This window comes from Pediculus humanus, genomic scaffold (assembly GCF_000006295.1).
Source record: "Pediculus humanus corporis 1103172108279 genomic scaffold, whole genome shotgun sequence".
NCBI classification, from domain to species: domain Eukaryota; kingdom Metazoa; phylum Arthropoda; class Insecta; order Psocodea; family Pediculidae; genus Pediculus; species Pediculus humanus.
In genome coordinates, this window is record NW_002987848.1 from 138,897 (window position 1) to 156,689 (window position 17,793).

The 17,793-nt window shown below is 28.2% G+C and overlaps 1 protein-coding gene across 1 annotated transcript in view; it reads right to left on the reverse strand.

Annotated features, from left to right (window-relative positions):
- Phum_PHUM507370 (Cadherin-23 precursor, putative) overlaps positions 1 to 16,441 on the reverse strand; it is a gene marked incomplete at both ends in the record, with an annotated part of 38,853 nt that extends 22,412 nt beyond the window's left edge. Inside the window, one exon of the mRNA XM_002430967.1 lies at positions 15,673 to 16,441. Coding sequence (XP_002431012.1) covers positions 15,673 to 16,441 — 769 coding nt within the window. The remainder of the gene's footprint in view (positions 1 to 15,672) is intronic.
- Positions 16,442 to 17,793: the final 1,352 nt, after the last annotated feature.

Genomic DNA, 17,793 nt, shown 5'->3' on the forward strand with positions numbered 1-17,793 from the left:
GGAGGGGGTAAAGGTGAGTCGTAAAGACCTATTTACGGTGAAAAAAAAAAAAAGGCAAAAGATCTTATCGAATCTATTAAATAAGAATAAAAATACCGAAAAAAAAAAAAAAAATTATTTATGCATATGAATAATGATAATAAATAATAATAATAATAATAATAATTTGGAGAATCGGAAATAAATAAATAAAAATTTTCCGACACGATATTAAGGTGATAAAAAAACGAACGAACGAACGAACGAACAAACAAACAAAAAATACAAATTTTACACGCGAAAAAAAAAAAACAAAACAAAACAAAAAAGAGGAAAACAAACAAACAAACAAATGGAAAATTTTTTATATTTACACATATTTCGAAGGAATTTCTTTATTTTTTTTTTGTGCGTGTGCGTGAGTGTGTAATAACAAGGAAAATAATAATAATAATAATAATAACGATAATAATAACAATAAATAAAAAAAAATAAAGAAAATATGTATGAGAAAATTCGTAGGAAAATTTCCTTTTCGAATTTCTTTTTTATTTTTTTTATTTTATTTTTTTCCCGTTTTCTTTCCTTCCTTCCTTCCTTCCTTCTTTCCTTTCTTTCTTTTTCTACGTTCGTATTTCGTACAAACGACAATCGTTTGTTATTTCCAAGGCATTTAAAACAAATTTTTTTTTTCGAGAGGAGTCGTGGTGTGTAAAAAAAAAAAATGAGCATAAAAAAAAATTAATGACTTTTTCATAAAGACGACGACGACGACGACTACAACTACTACTACTACTAATACACATTCATTATTTTAACCGTAAAAGTTTTTCATTTTCCCTTCTCCTCCTCCCCTCCCCTACCCCTCCACCCCTTCCCCCAAATTTTAAATCCGTTTAAAACGTCCCAGAAAATTTAAAAAAAAAAAAAAAAAAAAAAAAAAACTAAAACGAAATATTCAAATTTCAAAAAAACACTTAAAATAAAAAGTTTTAAATTTAATAATATTAATAATGATGATGATAATAATAATAATAATGATGATAATGATGATAATGATGATAATGATAATAATAATAATAGAATGAGTGGGAAAAACACCAAAAAATTTGTATAAAATAAGTTTTTTTTTTTTTTTTAACGAATTTGATTACGCGGATTTAATAATCACACCATCACATAATACAAATTATTAACTTTCGAAACTTTTTCCCTCTCTCCTCTCCCCACCTCTCCCCCCTCTCCTCTCCTCTCCTTTCCTTTCCTTTCCTTTTTTTTTTTTAATTTTTAAAACTTTTTAAAATAGTTTTATTATTACTGAATTTATTATCACCATGTTTTACGAGTTTTATTAATTAATTATAATTATTATTATTATTATTATTATTATTATAAAAACAAGGCTACTTGTCGGAGTTTTTAAGTATTTATCCGAGGTTTCTACCCGATTCCTTAGGGACAAATACTCGAATTTCGGTGGTGCCACTTATTATAAGATAGCACCACATCAATTCTTGAAGGTCTTCCTGAGTCCATCTTTATTCGATGGGAACGATTTGTCTCCTGAACTGGGCTCCAGTGACTAACATCTTTGGAGTGGCCAGGGTCAGAAGCAGTGAAATTCACATTCTCGTCGAGCTGCCTCAGGTCGACCGTAGAACAAGATTTTGTTTTTGGTTCTTACTTTGTCTTGTTCTCATTTTTTTTGCTCTTTTTAAGCCAACAGCACGTGGCGTTCTCAAACGGTCACCCATCCAAGTTTGCACCACGCCCGATGCTGCTTAACTTCGGTGATCGTACGGGAACCGGTGTGACCAGCACGCTATGGCCGTTGGCTTATTATTATTATTATTATTATTATTATTATTCGTCTTTCTTAAAAAATTTTGACAAATTGTTTAAAAAAAAAAAAAATTTTCTTTGTCAAAATTATGCGAAAATTATCGACTGACTTTTTTTTCTACTGTTACTGAAATTTTCTCCTCCCAAAATTTCCCACAAACTTTTTCTTTTTACCTAAAAAATTTTCTTTCTTTCCTTCTCTTTCTTTCTTTTTTTCTATCTTTCTCTTTCGCGTTTTAAAGCTGTTTACCAGTGTAATATCCTCCGTAATAAAAACCTTTCGAAAACCAAAAAAAAATAAAAAATAAAAAACGTGTCGTGAGTTTGTAATAGTAACAAAATGAATGAAAAATCTTGAGGGATTTTCATTTTTTTTTTTTTTTTTTAACAAATTCCAAAGTTGTCCGAGAGGAAAAAAAAGAGAGAGAGAGAGACTGTGAGAGAGAGAAAAATGATAACGATAAAAAAATATCATTATTATTATTATTATTTTAAAAATTTCCACTTTCCGTTATTATTTTAAAATGTTAATTAAACCTTAAATAATTTTTTTTATCGAATCGAATCGAATGTTTTCTTTTCCAAAAAAAAAAAAAAAAAATTCACGAATGATAATAATAATTATTATTAATAACGTTCGAATTTGTTTTACTTCCTCTTATTTTAATAATTAAAAAAAAATTTTTTTTTTTTTTTTTTTAACGTTTATATTTCGAATCGAACGGCGGGGGAAACAATAAAAAACTTTACCGAAGGAATTTTTAGAGTCGACGATAATTAATTACCTCGAGACTAACTTTAATTATTACTTGCGAATTTTTAACTTAATAATTTAATTTTTATGCACACGAACGGAATAGAGAGAGAGAGAGAGAGAGAGAGAGAGAGAGAGAGAGAGAGAGAAACTAGAAGCAAAACAAAAACATAAAATTTAAGGAGGAAAAAAGAAAACTCATTAAAACATAATAATTTTTACGACTTGAATTTTTTTTTTTTAAAACGGGGATCATCCATTAATTAATGAAAAATCAAACGAGAATATTAAAAAAAAAAAAAAAAAAAAGTCAGAGAGGATCATTTTGCTATCACACATTTTGCTATTACACATTTTGCTATTAATTTTAAAAAATTTCTTTCTCTTAGCAAAAACATCCAAAAAAAAAAAAAAAAAAAAAAAACAATCATCGTTTCTCGAGTATTTATTATATAACAAACGAAAAAAAACCGAAGAAAATTGAAAAAAAAATTTCCACTCCCTCTTTCCTTCCTACTTCTACTTTCCAGTACAAAAGAATCAAATTAAAAAAGATATATATATATATATATATATATATATATATAGAAGAACGAGAGAGAGAAAGAGGAGAGGAATAGGGAAAAAAAAAGGCAAGGAGAAAGAAAAAAAAAAAAAAAAAAAAAGATTTGAAAACATTTTTCTTCGGGAAGGAACAAGCAAGTAAGGAAGCAAGCAAGGAAGCAACAACACGGGAGTCAGCATCGCGGGCGTGGCACTAGAAAATCAATATCATCATCTTACTTACACTAACTAAGAGCATCCTAGTATTTGACCTTTGAATTAGATTGTCATATTCAAACTACGATGGATCCACGCAATAAATTATCAACACTCGTACGAATCCGATAAAAATAAAATTTAATTACAATAAAAATAAATAAATAAATTATGTCTTCTTTTTCTATTTCAAATTTGTTACGACAACGTGTGACGTCACACCGACGACGGTTATATAATTAAATAATTTCAACCTTTTTTTTTTCTTTTCTTTCTTTGTTCTTTTATTTATTAGTTTTTTGTTGTCAATAAATCGAATAGAAAACCTAAACCAAAAAAACAAAAAACTAATTAAATTTTTTACCCTCACCCCATCCCCTCCTCTCCCCTCGCCGAAAACAACATCCGATGTAAAAAAAAAAAAAAAAAAAAAAAAAAAACTATTTCCGGATTGAAAATTTATCGTTATTAAATGCGTTTCTTCTCAAAAAAACAACAACAACAACAAAGATGGACGAATTTAACGAATTCCTTTCGTCGTTATTTATTTATTTATTTATTTATTTATTTATGTTACGTTGGGAGAAAAAGAAAAAAACTTAAAGTAAATCACGATACACGCTCACAGAAAAAAAAATAAATAAATAAATAAATAAACAAAAAGAAAATTTTTTTTTTTACATAAGAAAAAAATAATTCCGACGCCATCTTTTTTTTTCCACCACGTGACCTTTTTTTTTTAATTTTTAATACGTACGACGTGATTTAGTTTTATTAATTAATTGGCAATTCTCAACAACTTTCAAAACGGAAATAAACCACAGTTAAAATATAATAAATAAAACAAAAATTTTTTGTACAAAAATTGCTGAGATGCTGTGACCCCTGTACCATTCACCCCGAATGAGTTTGGACCACTCCTGAACAAAATGACCGGAATTCATTCTCATATTGTTCTCCTAATAATCTTACTACTCCCACACACACACACACACACAACAAACGAACATAATTTTATTTTTAAAAATAAAAATCACGTAAAAAAAAAAAATTTTTTTTTCTTTTTTCTATCAATAATGAATCACTTTCGTTAACCCAAAAAAAAAAAAAAAAAAAAAAAAAAAACCTGGAAATTTATAGATTTTTTCAACCTCCTCGAACACATAAAAAAAAAAAGAAAAAAGGAAAAGAAATTTTTCACTGTCTTTTCACAAAGGGGAATAATGCTAAAATATAACAAAAAAAAAAACCCTAAAATTAATTTTCCGACCGTACGAAAAAAAAAAAAAAAAAAAAAAAAAAAAAATTAAAGAAAAGAAAAGAACGAGAGAGAAAGAGAGAAAAAAAACTTTTTCGTATAATCTCCTGTCACGATTTTTTTAAATTAATACTTGAAGATTAAAAAAATATTGAATGGGAATTTTTTTGTGGGGAGGGGGAAGTGGAAAAAAAAAAAAATTTCGGCGGATATCCGGATGACGTAAAAAAAAAAAAAAAAAAAAAAAAAAAACGAGTTTTACATGCGTAAATAAAATAAAAAACTGTTAAATTATTTAATCTCGTTTCTAAAAACAAGAGTAATAAAGTTAAAACCCAGGGGTGACGATGAATTCCCCATATTTGACGAAAGTTGTTGATGTTGTCTGACTGCTAACATGTGACCCCCCTGCTAAACATTTTTAATTTGAAATATAATTTTTTTCCGACAAAAATGGATTCTCTCTTTTGTTATGCTGGTCCTAAACGCCGTCAGCCGCAAACATTTCTTCTCTCTACAAAAATTTTTTTAGGAACGTTTAATGACAAAAAAATCGATACATCGATGGATCGATCGATCGATCGAATCGAACCTTTAAAAACCTTTTTGTAAAGCGCATGAGAAAAATCGGAAAAAACGCGCGTGTTTGCGTCTTAATAACTAAAGATTAAAAGAAAAAATGGCGGTTGAGTGCAGACGGGGAGGAGGGTAAAAGAAATTATTATAAATTAAGGGCTGGCATAAAAACAACACGTTTTTTTTTTTTTTTTTTTTTTTTTTAGAAAAATGATGAATTGTTTTATAATATCCAATTAAACAACGTGAGATCTGTTTGTAAATATTGGTTTGTGTTTGTACGGTACGTGACGTCATGTCTTGAGCCCAACAAATTTATGATTAACGTTGTCATTGGTTTACTAATAATTTAAATGACCGGCGTTTTTTCTTCTTTTTTTCTATTTTTCTATTTAATTTATTATCGTCACGTAACGTGACACAAATCTTTCTTCTTTTTTTTTTTACTTTTTCGATCCTCGAGTTCGTTTCACACACACCCTCACGCAATGTGAAATCGTTTAAAAAATTTTTTCCTTTTATTAACGGCAAAAAAAAAAAATAATTAATCGGGTAAATTCCTTTGACAAACGTTTCACCTTTTTGCCACCGTTGAATTATTCGCCGCCTTTCAGAAAACCGTGCAAAGAATAATAATAATAATAATAATAATAAAAAAAAGAAAAGAAACAAAAAGGTCAACGAAGCAATATTCTGGAGAGCGTGATACGATCCGGGAATAAAACGACAAGAAATAAAAACTGTAAAGAAAAAAGTCGCAAAACAATAAAAAACTACAAAAAGCGAAAATAATGAGAGAAAAAAACAAATTCAATAGTTTATTGTTTTTCCCTATTTTTTTCTTTTTTTTTTTTTTCTTCCCGTCGTCTGCTTCCATCACCAACCGTAATCCTCACCATCACCCTAACCGTTTGTTGTATTATTAACTTAGTCACCCTAAATTCTCATTTCTTTCAAATACGTCTTAGTCATACGAAAAAAAAAAAAAAAAAAAAAAAAAAGTTTATTATTAGAATTTTTGAAACGTCCGTCAAAATTTCGATCGTGAAAATTTCGAATTTTTTTTAACTTCCGAAATTTTCCGACCGGAATCTTTTATATCCAATTATATCAATCTACGTATTTACAGCATCCAAAATCTCATAATCAAATTATTTGTTACATTTGAAACTGACTTCAAACAATTTTTTCTTTTTTTTTTCATATTCAAAAAAAACAAACAAACAAACAAACAAACATACGCATACTAAAATGATTTATCATATATATATACATATCATTTTTTCGTAAAACGAAAACTAATATTATTATTATTATTATTAATACGATTGTTGTTATTGTTGTTGTTATTGTTGTGGCAATGATATATAAAAATTATTTTCATGAAAGTCGTTATTGTTATTACGATTTCCAATACGATTAAATTGAAAAAAAAAAAAAAAGGGAGCCGCTGACTAAATAAATGGTTCGTGTTGGTAATAAAACAAGGCCCCCCCACCCATGCATGGCTGAGTCTCATCGTGATCTAATTATCTTAACTAGATTTAAATAATGAGATACTAAAATAATAATAATAATAATAATCATTTGAAATTATATATATATATACACTCGGTTAAATTATTTCGAAAAAAAAAACACGAAAAACTTTCTCGTTCTTTAGAAAATCGAAAGAGGGAAAGAGAGAGAGAAAATCACTTCGATATTATTCGATCTTACGAATCGTTTTCTCTCTCTCTCTCTCTCTCTCTCTCTCACGAAGATTATTTAAGCGCCAACCTTGGTAATCGATTAAGTTTTTTTTTAATCTTGCGAATCGAAAGAATTATTATCGCGGAGGCGTTTAAATTTTACAAATGAAAAAACATAAAATAATAAAACCCACGACGGGTGAAAAATAAATAATTCTCTCTCTCTCTCTCTCTCTCACTCTCTCTTCTTTTTTTCACGCCATTTTTAAAAATCCTTTCGTTTGGCTTACGCATACGTGAAAATTTTTCTCCAGTTCCAGCCCTAATTTCTAATCCAATTAATTAATAAGAAGAATAAACGACCGGACTCTTTTTTTTTTATAAATTTTTCCACCCCCCCCCCCCCGCAAACGAAACCCTTAAATTCTACCTGATCGATAATAATAATTCTCTCACGTTAAATCATATTGTCTGGTGAACTCTTTGAAACCGCTCCCGGCAAGCAGAGTTAAATTTTTTAACACTTTTTACCTTCTCCCTCTTTCTCCCCTCCCCTCTCTCTCTCTCTTTTCTTTCAATGAGAAAAAGTTTAATAGAATTTAAAATTTTAAAATGACTTCAATAAAATATTTCAACGTTCTCCCATAAAAAAAAAAAAAGGAAACTATTTGCATTAGAGAGCGAAGTGGAAGAAGAAGAAGAAGAAAAATAAGGGAAAAAAAAAAATTTAAATGGCTATTATTATTATTATTATTATTATTATTATTATTATTTTCTTTTCATACGAATCAAATATCTTATTTAAATTTATTTTAACGATAGATAACCAACTGTAACTTCGTTTCGAAAAAATAGAAAATAAAATAAAGCCATTTTTGTTTTAACAAAAAAAACTAAATAAGACTAATAAAGAAAAAATTATTTTAAAAAAACTATTTTTAGCTCGCTAGCTATTATTATTATTATTATTATTATTATTCATATTCGACGAATTATTAACTACTTGGCAACTCCAGTAAAATTTTTTTTTTTTTTTTTTCATAATTCAAAATAGTAATAATAATAATTATAATGGAAATGGAAATAAAAATAATTCATTATGAGTCAAAAAAAAAAAAAAAAATTTGAGTTCACACTCTTTTTAATTTCGGTGGTAGTGGTGGTGGTGGTAGTAGTAGTAGTAGTCGCGCCTATTTAAAACAAGTTTTCTTATTAACTTAATTGATAATTATTATTATTATTATTAGACTCCTGATTCAGCTATTTTTTAAAAATGCCTTAATATTAAAGAGATTAGGTCACCTATTAGTGTCGTACGATACAAATTTCGTTTACCGAAAAATCCATTTCGACGAATGAAACGACAGAAAAAGCAGACGACGTTGTTGGAATGTGTTTTTTTTTTTTTTTTAGAAAGGGATAGACGACCCCGATTCCTTTTTTCCCGACTATTAAGCTTTTTAAACGCGTTTGTTTTATCCTTCAGACGAATCCACTTCACTCCCTTAAATTGATTAATTTATATGCCGTTTAGACTCCTTGTCTGACTAAAGGGTGAAAGAATCCACTTGTCTCATCAATTTACAAAAGTAAATATAAATCATCGTCATGTATACGTACGTACTTCGGTAGACTCTCTACGAACCACGCGTTTGTTTTTGTGAAATAATAATAATAATAAATTTTTCTTATGAATGAATTCGATCGAGAATAATCGTTTTCGTACACGAAATCCACGCGACGACGACGACGACGACGACGACGACGATTTTATTATCCTTTCAAAAGAATAGACAAAGGTAAAAATGATGATTGTCTGCGACATCGTTAATCAAAACACAAACCATTTACAAAAACCCGAAATAAATAATTTCAAGAGGACAAAACACAAACCGTGGGGGGAAAATATGAATTTTTTTTTTTTTTTTTTTTTTAAATTAAATAATGGCGTGATTTCGACTAATGGATGTTTCATTAGAATCTTTTCCCCCCCCCCCGCCTTCCCACTCGAAATTTTAAAAAAACATTAACAACAAACACAACAACACAACGCTTTCGGTTTTCGTTAGGAAAATTATTCAACGTCGTCGTATTTTTAACGTTAAATTTATTTATAAAAAAAAACCACATAAACCAAGTTTTACTAAAACTAACGAAACGACGAAAATAATAATAATAATAATAAATACTTTTTAAACGTCGGACAATATTTAACAAAAAAAAAAAAAATTTATTATTTAATGAAAATCAAATTTTCACCCCCGAGGTATCGCACAAAGGGACAAACACTTAAAAAATCAATTAATTTTCATTCTAATAATAATAATAATAATAATAATAGTAAAAGACAAGATGGAAAACGACCGAAATTTAAAAAAATAAATTTAGTTTAGGGATCAAGCTGATGCGTATGTAAGAGGACATAAATCTACAGGAAAATTCGTAGGAAAAACGCGGTTTGAAATTGTACCGCGAGAAAAATTAAGAACTGATAAAAATGATAAGAAGATTAAGGTGAATTACACGTGAATTACACGTCGTTTTTTTTCTAAATCGAAACTTTTTAGAAGGTTAAAAAAAAAAACAAAAAAAAAATCCATGCGCGGGTGAGTGTAAGCGTGAAAAAAAAACATTTCAAAGGCATTATAGTTCGTTTAAAACGTCGTATTAAGGTCTGTCTAGTAAAATAAATGTCTAATAGCAATAATAATAATAATAATAATGGTGTTAACTTAATGTCTGCCGGTACGAGAATTAATAATTTGTAACTGTACACGCAAATAAACGTTAAAATAAAATTTATATTAATTTTTCATTCGTAATTTTTTTTCTCAGGTATATAAGACGCGAAAGGCGAACGCGGGTAATCAACCTGATAGTGTTAAACATTTTTCCCCCCCTTTCTCCCTGCTTCTTTTCCTCGTCCTCATTTTCCCGTAATTCACCGAAATTTAGAAACAAAAAAAAAATTCCTCGTACGACCTTGGGCGAATTTTTCACGCGATGCAACCAACAACAAAACAAAAAAAATTTCCCGGAAAAAACTTGCAATTTTTCCTCCTATTTTTTCATTTCCTCCCACTTTTCCAAAAAAAAAAATTTTTTTAATTAATAATTATTACCGAAACGACTATTTTTATTTAAAAAAAGAAAAAATTCCGATCGAAACTCCCGGAAATAATTTATCGCTTATCATCATCATCATCATCATCATTATTATTATTATTATTATTATTTTAATGAACTCGCTTACGTAAAAATTAAAAAATTAAAATTAATTTTAATTACGACAAATAATTGTGCAAAATCAGATTTAAAAAAAAAAACCGCAGAGTAGTAGTAATTGAATTAAATTCAACGTGGAATCAGAAAATAATGAAAAAAAAAAAAAAAATTAATTACAACCTTCCACGTTCCCGTATGCAATTTCCCTCCCTCCCCCCCCCGTTCTTTTTTTTCCAATTAAAATTTTTTCACAATTACCACACACATACGTATTTTACTAAATATTTTGAAAATTTTATTTATTTTTAAAATTTGCGCCAAAAAAAAAAATTTTCCAAACTATCGCCACGATCACGTGATAAAACAAAAAAAAAAAAATAATAATAATAGAATTTTCTAGAATAGAATCCGTAATAAAAATGTGGACGTTGTAACTTTTGTCGTGTGGTACGTACGCGGTATGAAATCCCCCTTCCCTCCCCTTTTTTTCGGGGGGAATTTTTAACGTGGCAGAAGACAAAAAACAGAGAGAGAAAAGTAATAAAAGAAAATTCTTTATTATTATTATTATTTAAATTTTTTTTTTGGCAAAGATTTTAATATCGAAAATTGAAATTAATCAATTAGCCAAATTGAATATTAAATACATTTCACTTTTACGACCTTAAATCCTTTTTTTTTTTTTTTTTTTTTTCATTGATGGCAAAAATTAAAATTAATTATAATGATATTAATAATAATAATAATAATAATAATAATAATTCGATAAAATATACTACTCTTACACGAAAACTGGAAAAGAAAGAGAGAAAAAAAGAAAGAAAGAAAAAAGAAAGGAAAAATTGGCACCGTAGAGAAAAAAAAACCTTTTACGTAAAATTTCTCACGCGAATAAATAATTTTCGTTTAAAAAAATTCCAAAATATTTTAAAGATTTTAAATATAATTGAAAAGTCCCATCGCCCCATAATGATCGTCTCGTTCGAAATCGAATTTTTCACGATGATAATAATAATAATAATAGTAATAATAATACGATCGAACGCTCTTTTAACTTTTTTTTTTTTTCCCCGGACGTTTACAATTTCGATATCTCTCGTAAATTTTTTTTTTTTTTTTGTCAATTATTCGATAAGACTTTCTCGAAAGATTTAAAACAACAACAACAACAACAACAACAGCAACAACAACAACAACAAAATCCAAAACAAATTTTTTCCCCTTTCGTTTTGATGATATTTTTCGAGAAAAAAAAAAGAAATTTTTAAACAATTCCAAAAATAATTTTATGATGTCGTCGTTCCTATAACGAAAAAAAAAAATTCCACGCACACACACAAAAATCTTAAGAAAAAAAAATTTTTGGTTTTTCGAAAATGAGAGAGAGAGAGAGAGAGAGAGAGGTTGAAACGAATTACGACCCGTTAATAATTTATTTTTACGAATGAATCAAATTAACGAAAGATAATTTTTTTTTTTTTTACAAATTTTCATTTTTGGTCATAAACGTTGTCGTCGTCGTCGTCGGTCACGACGACGATTTCAATTTAATTTAATAAATAATAATAATAATAATAAATAAATGGGTATACACCGTTTACGACTTTTTTTTCCTTCCAATTAATTTTATCCAACGTTTATAAATTTCACCCCCTACAAAATATTTTTTTTATATTCTTTTACTTCCTTCCGGTTTTTTTTTTTTTTCAACACGGTTGATACGAACAATTATCGTTATTTTATGACGGTTTATTATAACTGCCGTTTCAATTACAAACAAACAAACAAACGAACAAACACACCCACGCAAACGTACGTACCTTATTGAAAATCAACCAACCGACCGACCAACGGACCGTATGTCGTTTAATAAATAATTTATTTATTTATTTATTACTGCCACGTTTGAAAAATTTTTTAACGACTACAAAAAGGGGTTTAATCCCTCCCTCCCCTCCCCTCGTTTTAAGTTTTTTTTTTTTTTTTTTCGATGTTGGTAAAATGATGTAAAAAATTTTAAATTTTTCGTTATTTACACGATGCGACAATAAATCGTTATATGCGGATGATTTTATCGATACTTATTAGTTTTTTTTTTAAAAAAAAAAAACTTTTAACGTTTTATTATTATTATTATTATTATTACAATTTTTAAAGTACCGTCGAATAATAATAATAAATCACAAGCTTTTTCTTTTCTTTTTAATATTAATATCGATTTATAAAGATTTTTAAACATTTTTTTAAAAAAAAAAAAAGTTTGTCTCGTAAGTACTGAGCCACATCAAAATAACTATTTATAACTACTACTACTACTACAAATTATTAATGTTTCTTTCCCTTCCACAAAAAGAAAAAGGATGCAGTAATAAATAATGATATTATTAATAATAATAATAATAACAACAACGAAGGCATGATATATAGTAATAATAATAGTAATAATAATAATAATAAACGAGGTGTTAACAAAAGGTGAAGTGATTAATGTAAAAAAATGTAAATTCACATATCGTGTAATATTTTTTTTTTTTTTTTTATCATCTTATATAATAATAATAATTTTTCCCTCTCTCTCTCTCACTCCCCCTCCTTTCCCCCCTCCATTGGATTTGGTAAAGACGATGAGACAGGTAAAAGACGTGTAATCGATCGGTTCCAATATATTTTTATAAATTTTATATTTTAAATTATCGCGAGTCGCACGTTCTCAAAAGTGAATCCCCACGGGAAAAAATTACGACAGAGATTTTCTTTTTTTTTTTTTTTTTTTTTTTTTTTAAACAGCGTGACGTGATTTTGTGGGGATTCAAAATTTAAAATTTAAAATTTTAACCGATTAATTACGAATGAATATTTATAATTTAAACAAACAAAAAAAAAAATAATAAAAAATTTATTAATATACAAAATCACGATGTTTTTTCATAGTTTCAACCTTCGGTTGTTTTTGTTTGGTTGTTTCCCATAACCCTGAGAAAAATTATACCTATTCAATATTTTATTTTCGTTGCGGTATTAACGATTAATCACAAATTCGAAAGAACCGAATCCCGAAGAAAAAGAGAGAGAAAAAAAAAAAAAAAAATTTCTATGTCAAATTCACGGTCGGTGTTCACAAAACATTCAAAATCCACGATTATTTTTTTTTTTTTTTTTATTTTATCCCCGAAAATGCATAAATACCTACGGTAATCAATTACCCATGGATTTTTTCAATGACGGAAAGTGAATAATAATAATAATAACGACAACAACAACAACGAAGAAGACGAATGAATCCCCTTTTTCTTTTACGTAACACAAATCCTCGCACGCGAATATCTCGAATAAATTTATTTATAATTTTTCTTTTGTTTCAAATCGTACAAAGTAAATTAAGTGCAAAAAAAATAAAGAGAGAGAGAGAGAGAGAGAGAAATTATGATACTCAATGAATTCTATCTAATCCAAATCCATTTAATCCATTATCGTTTTTTTTTTTCGATTACAATACAAAAGCGAATCATCAAACTCGCGTAAAACAAAATCCACATCAAAAAATTTTTTTTTTGTGATCTAACAAATCAACAAAGTGACGCAACGTGACGCAGCAATATAATTTCTCATTATTTTATTACTTTTAAACGAGATACTGTATGAGAATAAAATGGTTTTCAAAAGACAATTAAACATATTTAATGTTTTTCTTGTTTTTGTTGTTCTTGTTGGTGTTGATGTCCTACCCGCAAAAATTTCCTTTCTCATTCTTATTAATGACGTGTCGTTTTAAAAATTAAACAGAACAAAAAAAAAAGGAAAATAAAATTTTCCAAAACGTGGATTTCAATTATTTAAATTTGTTTTTAAGAAAAGAATTATTTTCTAAGAACAACAAATTTTCATTAACGCTCACACACACACGCAAAACGCCAAGTTATGTCGATTACAAAGCAGACGACACCACAAATCATTTAATAAAAATTTTAACGGTCTAAAAGGAAAAAATACTTTTTTTTTGTCAACACACAATGACCCTTTTTCTTTTTCACGATTGTCAACTCGAGAGAAAAGGTTTAAATAAATATTAACTAATTTAACCTTCGAGAAAGATAAAACAAAAAAAAAAAAAAATTGTGTTGTTGTTGTTGTTTTCAATTTCGAATCGCATGAATTTTTCGAAAGGATCAAAACAAAAACAAAAAAGACACAACCGAAAAGGTTAGGTAGGTTATCCGATGGTAAATTCCTGTAGGCTCGAGGTTGAGTAAGAAAAGAAAGGAAATTAAGGAAAATTTCATAAACTCGAATCGTAACGTCTATGGAAAATTTATAACGTCGATATAAATATAATGTGACGGACATTTTTCCAGGAAATGGAACATTTTCTTATTTTAAATAAATTTCGAATTCGAACCTTTTGTTTTTTCTCACACGAATTTTAACATTATTGCAAATCATCAATACAAAACTCTTCACGTTTTTTTCGAAATCGTTTTAATTTTAACGACCGCCGAAACAAAAACAAAATGAAAGTATCGATTAAAATGAAAAAAATAAAACAAAAGAAAATGGAAAATACAAATTGAAACGATAAAAATAATTTTGCACAAAAAAAAAAAAAACCCTTTTCGTGACGCTGGGACATTTTTTTTTTTTTTTTAACCTTTATCGACTGGTAAATTAATAATCGACTTTCTTATTACCAGTTCGCTGCAGATGAATTTTTTTTTCCAGTGAACTAATAACCATAAATCAATATTTTATGTTTAGAAAATTAATAATGCATGTTTTTTTTTTTTAGTCCTAATATTTTTTCACGTGAAAAAAAGAAAACAACATTAAAAATAAATCTTTTGTTTTAAAGAGTTTTTCCCTCCCTCCCGCCCTCCCTCCCCCTTCCTTAAAAATGACGGTCCATCAATTGGGAAATAAGATTTTATAATATGGCGCATACCGTGAGAAATTTCGATTGACATTTATCAAATAAGTAAATATAAATATGAAGTACTCACCACCGTTGCCATTATTCGTTATGGTGACCCAGAAATCAATCGTTTTTTCCGGTCCCAATTCTTCGTAGTCCCATTTCTTTTTGACTCTTACGGATCCGTTGGGTTCGACTGTCACCCAAGCATTTTCATCCCGAATTTTAAACGTTTCCCTTTCCGTTTCTTTTTCCAATTGAAAAACGATTCGTCCCTCGGTTTCACCATCAGCTTCTGTGAATTCGATTCTTTTCGTTGGACGGACGGCTCGTGTCACTCTACGTTTTTCCCTGTGTTTTATTTTTTTCATTTTATCATCGGAAATCTCCTCGGACGTGTGGTCGCCATCGACGTCTTTGGCGTTCGAAGAATCATTGTAACGCAACCAAACTCTCGCGGGTATTTCGGATATCCGACTTGGCGTTCTCACGTCGTGAGCTTCCACGTTCAATTCCAAATCTTTAAAATCGAGAGGATTCACCAAGAGGTCACCGGTTAATATGAGTTCACCGGTTTGTGGAACCATGACAACGGCATTATTAAGATTCAATAAACGAAATGCGATTTTATCTCCGTCGTCGTCCGTTGCCGAAACTTTACCCACGACCTTTAATTTTCTACCGTTTCCATTATTAAAGGTTCCAAAATTTATATTTTTATTCAGAGCGAAATCGTAGACCAATTGCTTAAACACGGGACTGTTATCGTTTTCATCCAATATATTGACTTTGATTTTCGTGTAGGCTTTATCGATGTATTTTTCGTCTGCTGCTTGTATCGTCACGAGTCTTTCGCTTGTTTTTTCCCTATCCAGCGGTATATTAGCCACGAGTTCCACTCCGAAGCATGAATTATTATAAACTTTGGGTTTCAAACGGAAAGCATCGTCTTCGTTTCCGCCTACAATAGCGTACCTAATATTAATGCCACCCACGCCGCCTCTGTACGCTTGTATAATTGGAAGACGAGAAACTACGGTGCTCGGAGGAGAATTTTCTAATAATTCACCTTCGTAAAAATCTTTTTCAAAATAAATCATGTCGTTTCGGTCAAGGACGTAGACGTTTAGAGGATGACTTGATGTTTTATTAGGCATTTCTTCCAAAACGACGAGGTTGACAGCACGATTGACTAATGGCGAAATATCAGAAGTTGTCATTACAATTCCATTATCCAAAACGGTAAAAAATTGACTATATTTCGTTTCTAATAATCGGAAATTAATTAATTCGCTGTTGTTAAATTTTTTAATACTGAAACCTGGATGAGTGTCGTGAGGTAGAACGGCTATGCTTTTCCGAACGTGGAATCCGCATACGGAACTTCCTAGTAAAATAAAAACTAAAACGGCTATGGCGGCCGATGACGGCCAAACTGTCCAAATCGTCATTATTATTATTTTCACCTTCCTCAATAAATAAATTTTTATATTAAATATTTTTGTTTTTTTTTTTTTTTTCAAATCATTTCAAACTGGAAAGAATAATATATATATATATAGAAAAAAACTAAAATACCGGATATCATAAATAGAAATTCAAACTTTTCTTTTATAAACATTACATATATATAAATAATTTGGAGTTAAGTGGTCAAAATTACCTTGATTAATTAAAAAAAAAAAAAAAAAAGTGTTTGTCATTTTAATTATAAATTTATTTTTAATCCAATTGAATAAAAAAAGGAATTTACAAAAGCTTATCGAAACAAAAACTTATTAGTAAAAACCTCTAAGAAGAAAAAAAACAAAAAAGTATACAATCAAACAAACATTCGAATAACAAACACACAAAACAAAAAATACAACACAAATAAATAATTTTTATTCGAACAACCTACAATTAATTAAATTTGGCAATCACTCATTTATCAAAATGTATGCAGCAGCCATCATGATTATTTTTTTATCACAACATTCGATAAATGTAACACAATGTTACACAATGAAACAACTTTGTTTTGAGTGAAACTAAAAAACTAGTGCAGCAATTAAGTTAATAATAATAACAACAACATAATAAAAATTGTAAAATGAATCTGAATGTGATTGTTCGAATTAAAATTACATCAGGTTTCAGTCGGAAAAAAAAAAAAAAGTGTAATGAATTAAAAATAATTCTACAACATTAAACAATAAAAAAAAACATACAAACAAAATATGTGTCAGAAAAGTATTTGACAGTTAAAAAATCTAAACATGATGAATTAACATACAAAAAAAAATTTACTTTTCTATTTAATATTAAAAACATGCAAGTGAAAAACACAAAATTATGTTTAATTGTTAATATACAAAAATTAAATAAACAAAACTTAACTGACTTGGAATAGGGTTTTAAAACATGTATATAATTTTTTAATTATGTTTTTCGTATTAAAAGTAATAATAATAATAAAATTAATAATTATTTAAAGTAAAAAATTTTGTATTAAGAGAGAATAAAATTAAAAAAAAAAATAAAAAAAGAAAAAACTGTGAATTTGAAAAATTCACTCCACGCAAACATGGTGGTGCAGAAGATTGGATGGGGCTCGTAAAATCAATATAGTAAATTCTCAAACAACCGAGCATAACATTTACCATTTACAAAAAATTAACAATCGACAAAAAAATCGACAATCGTTAATTAAAAAAGAAAACATTTTTAAAAACGAAATATTTAAATAACGATTGATTTTTAATGGAATAAATTTTTCAAAAAAAAAAATTGGAGGGAAAAGAGTTATGGGGAGGTAATATTG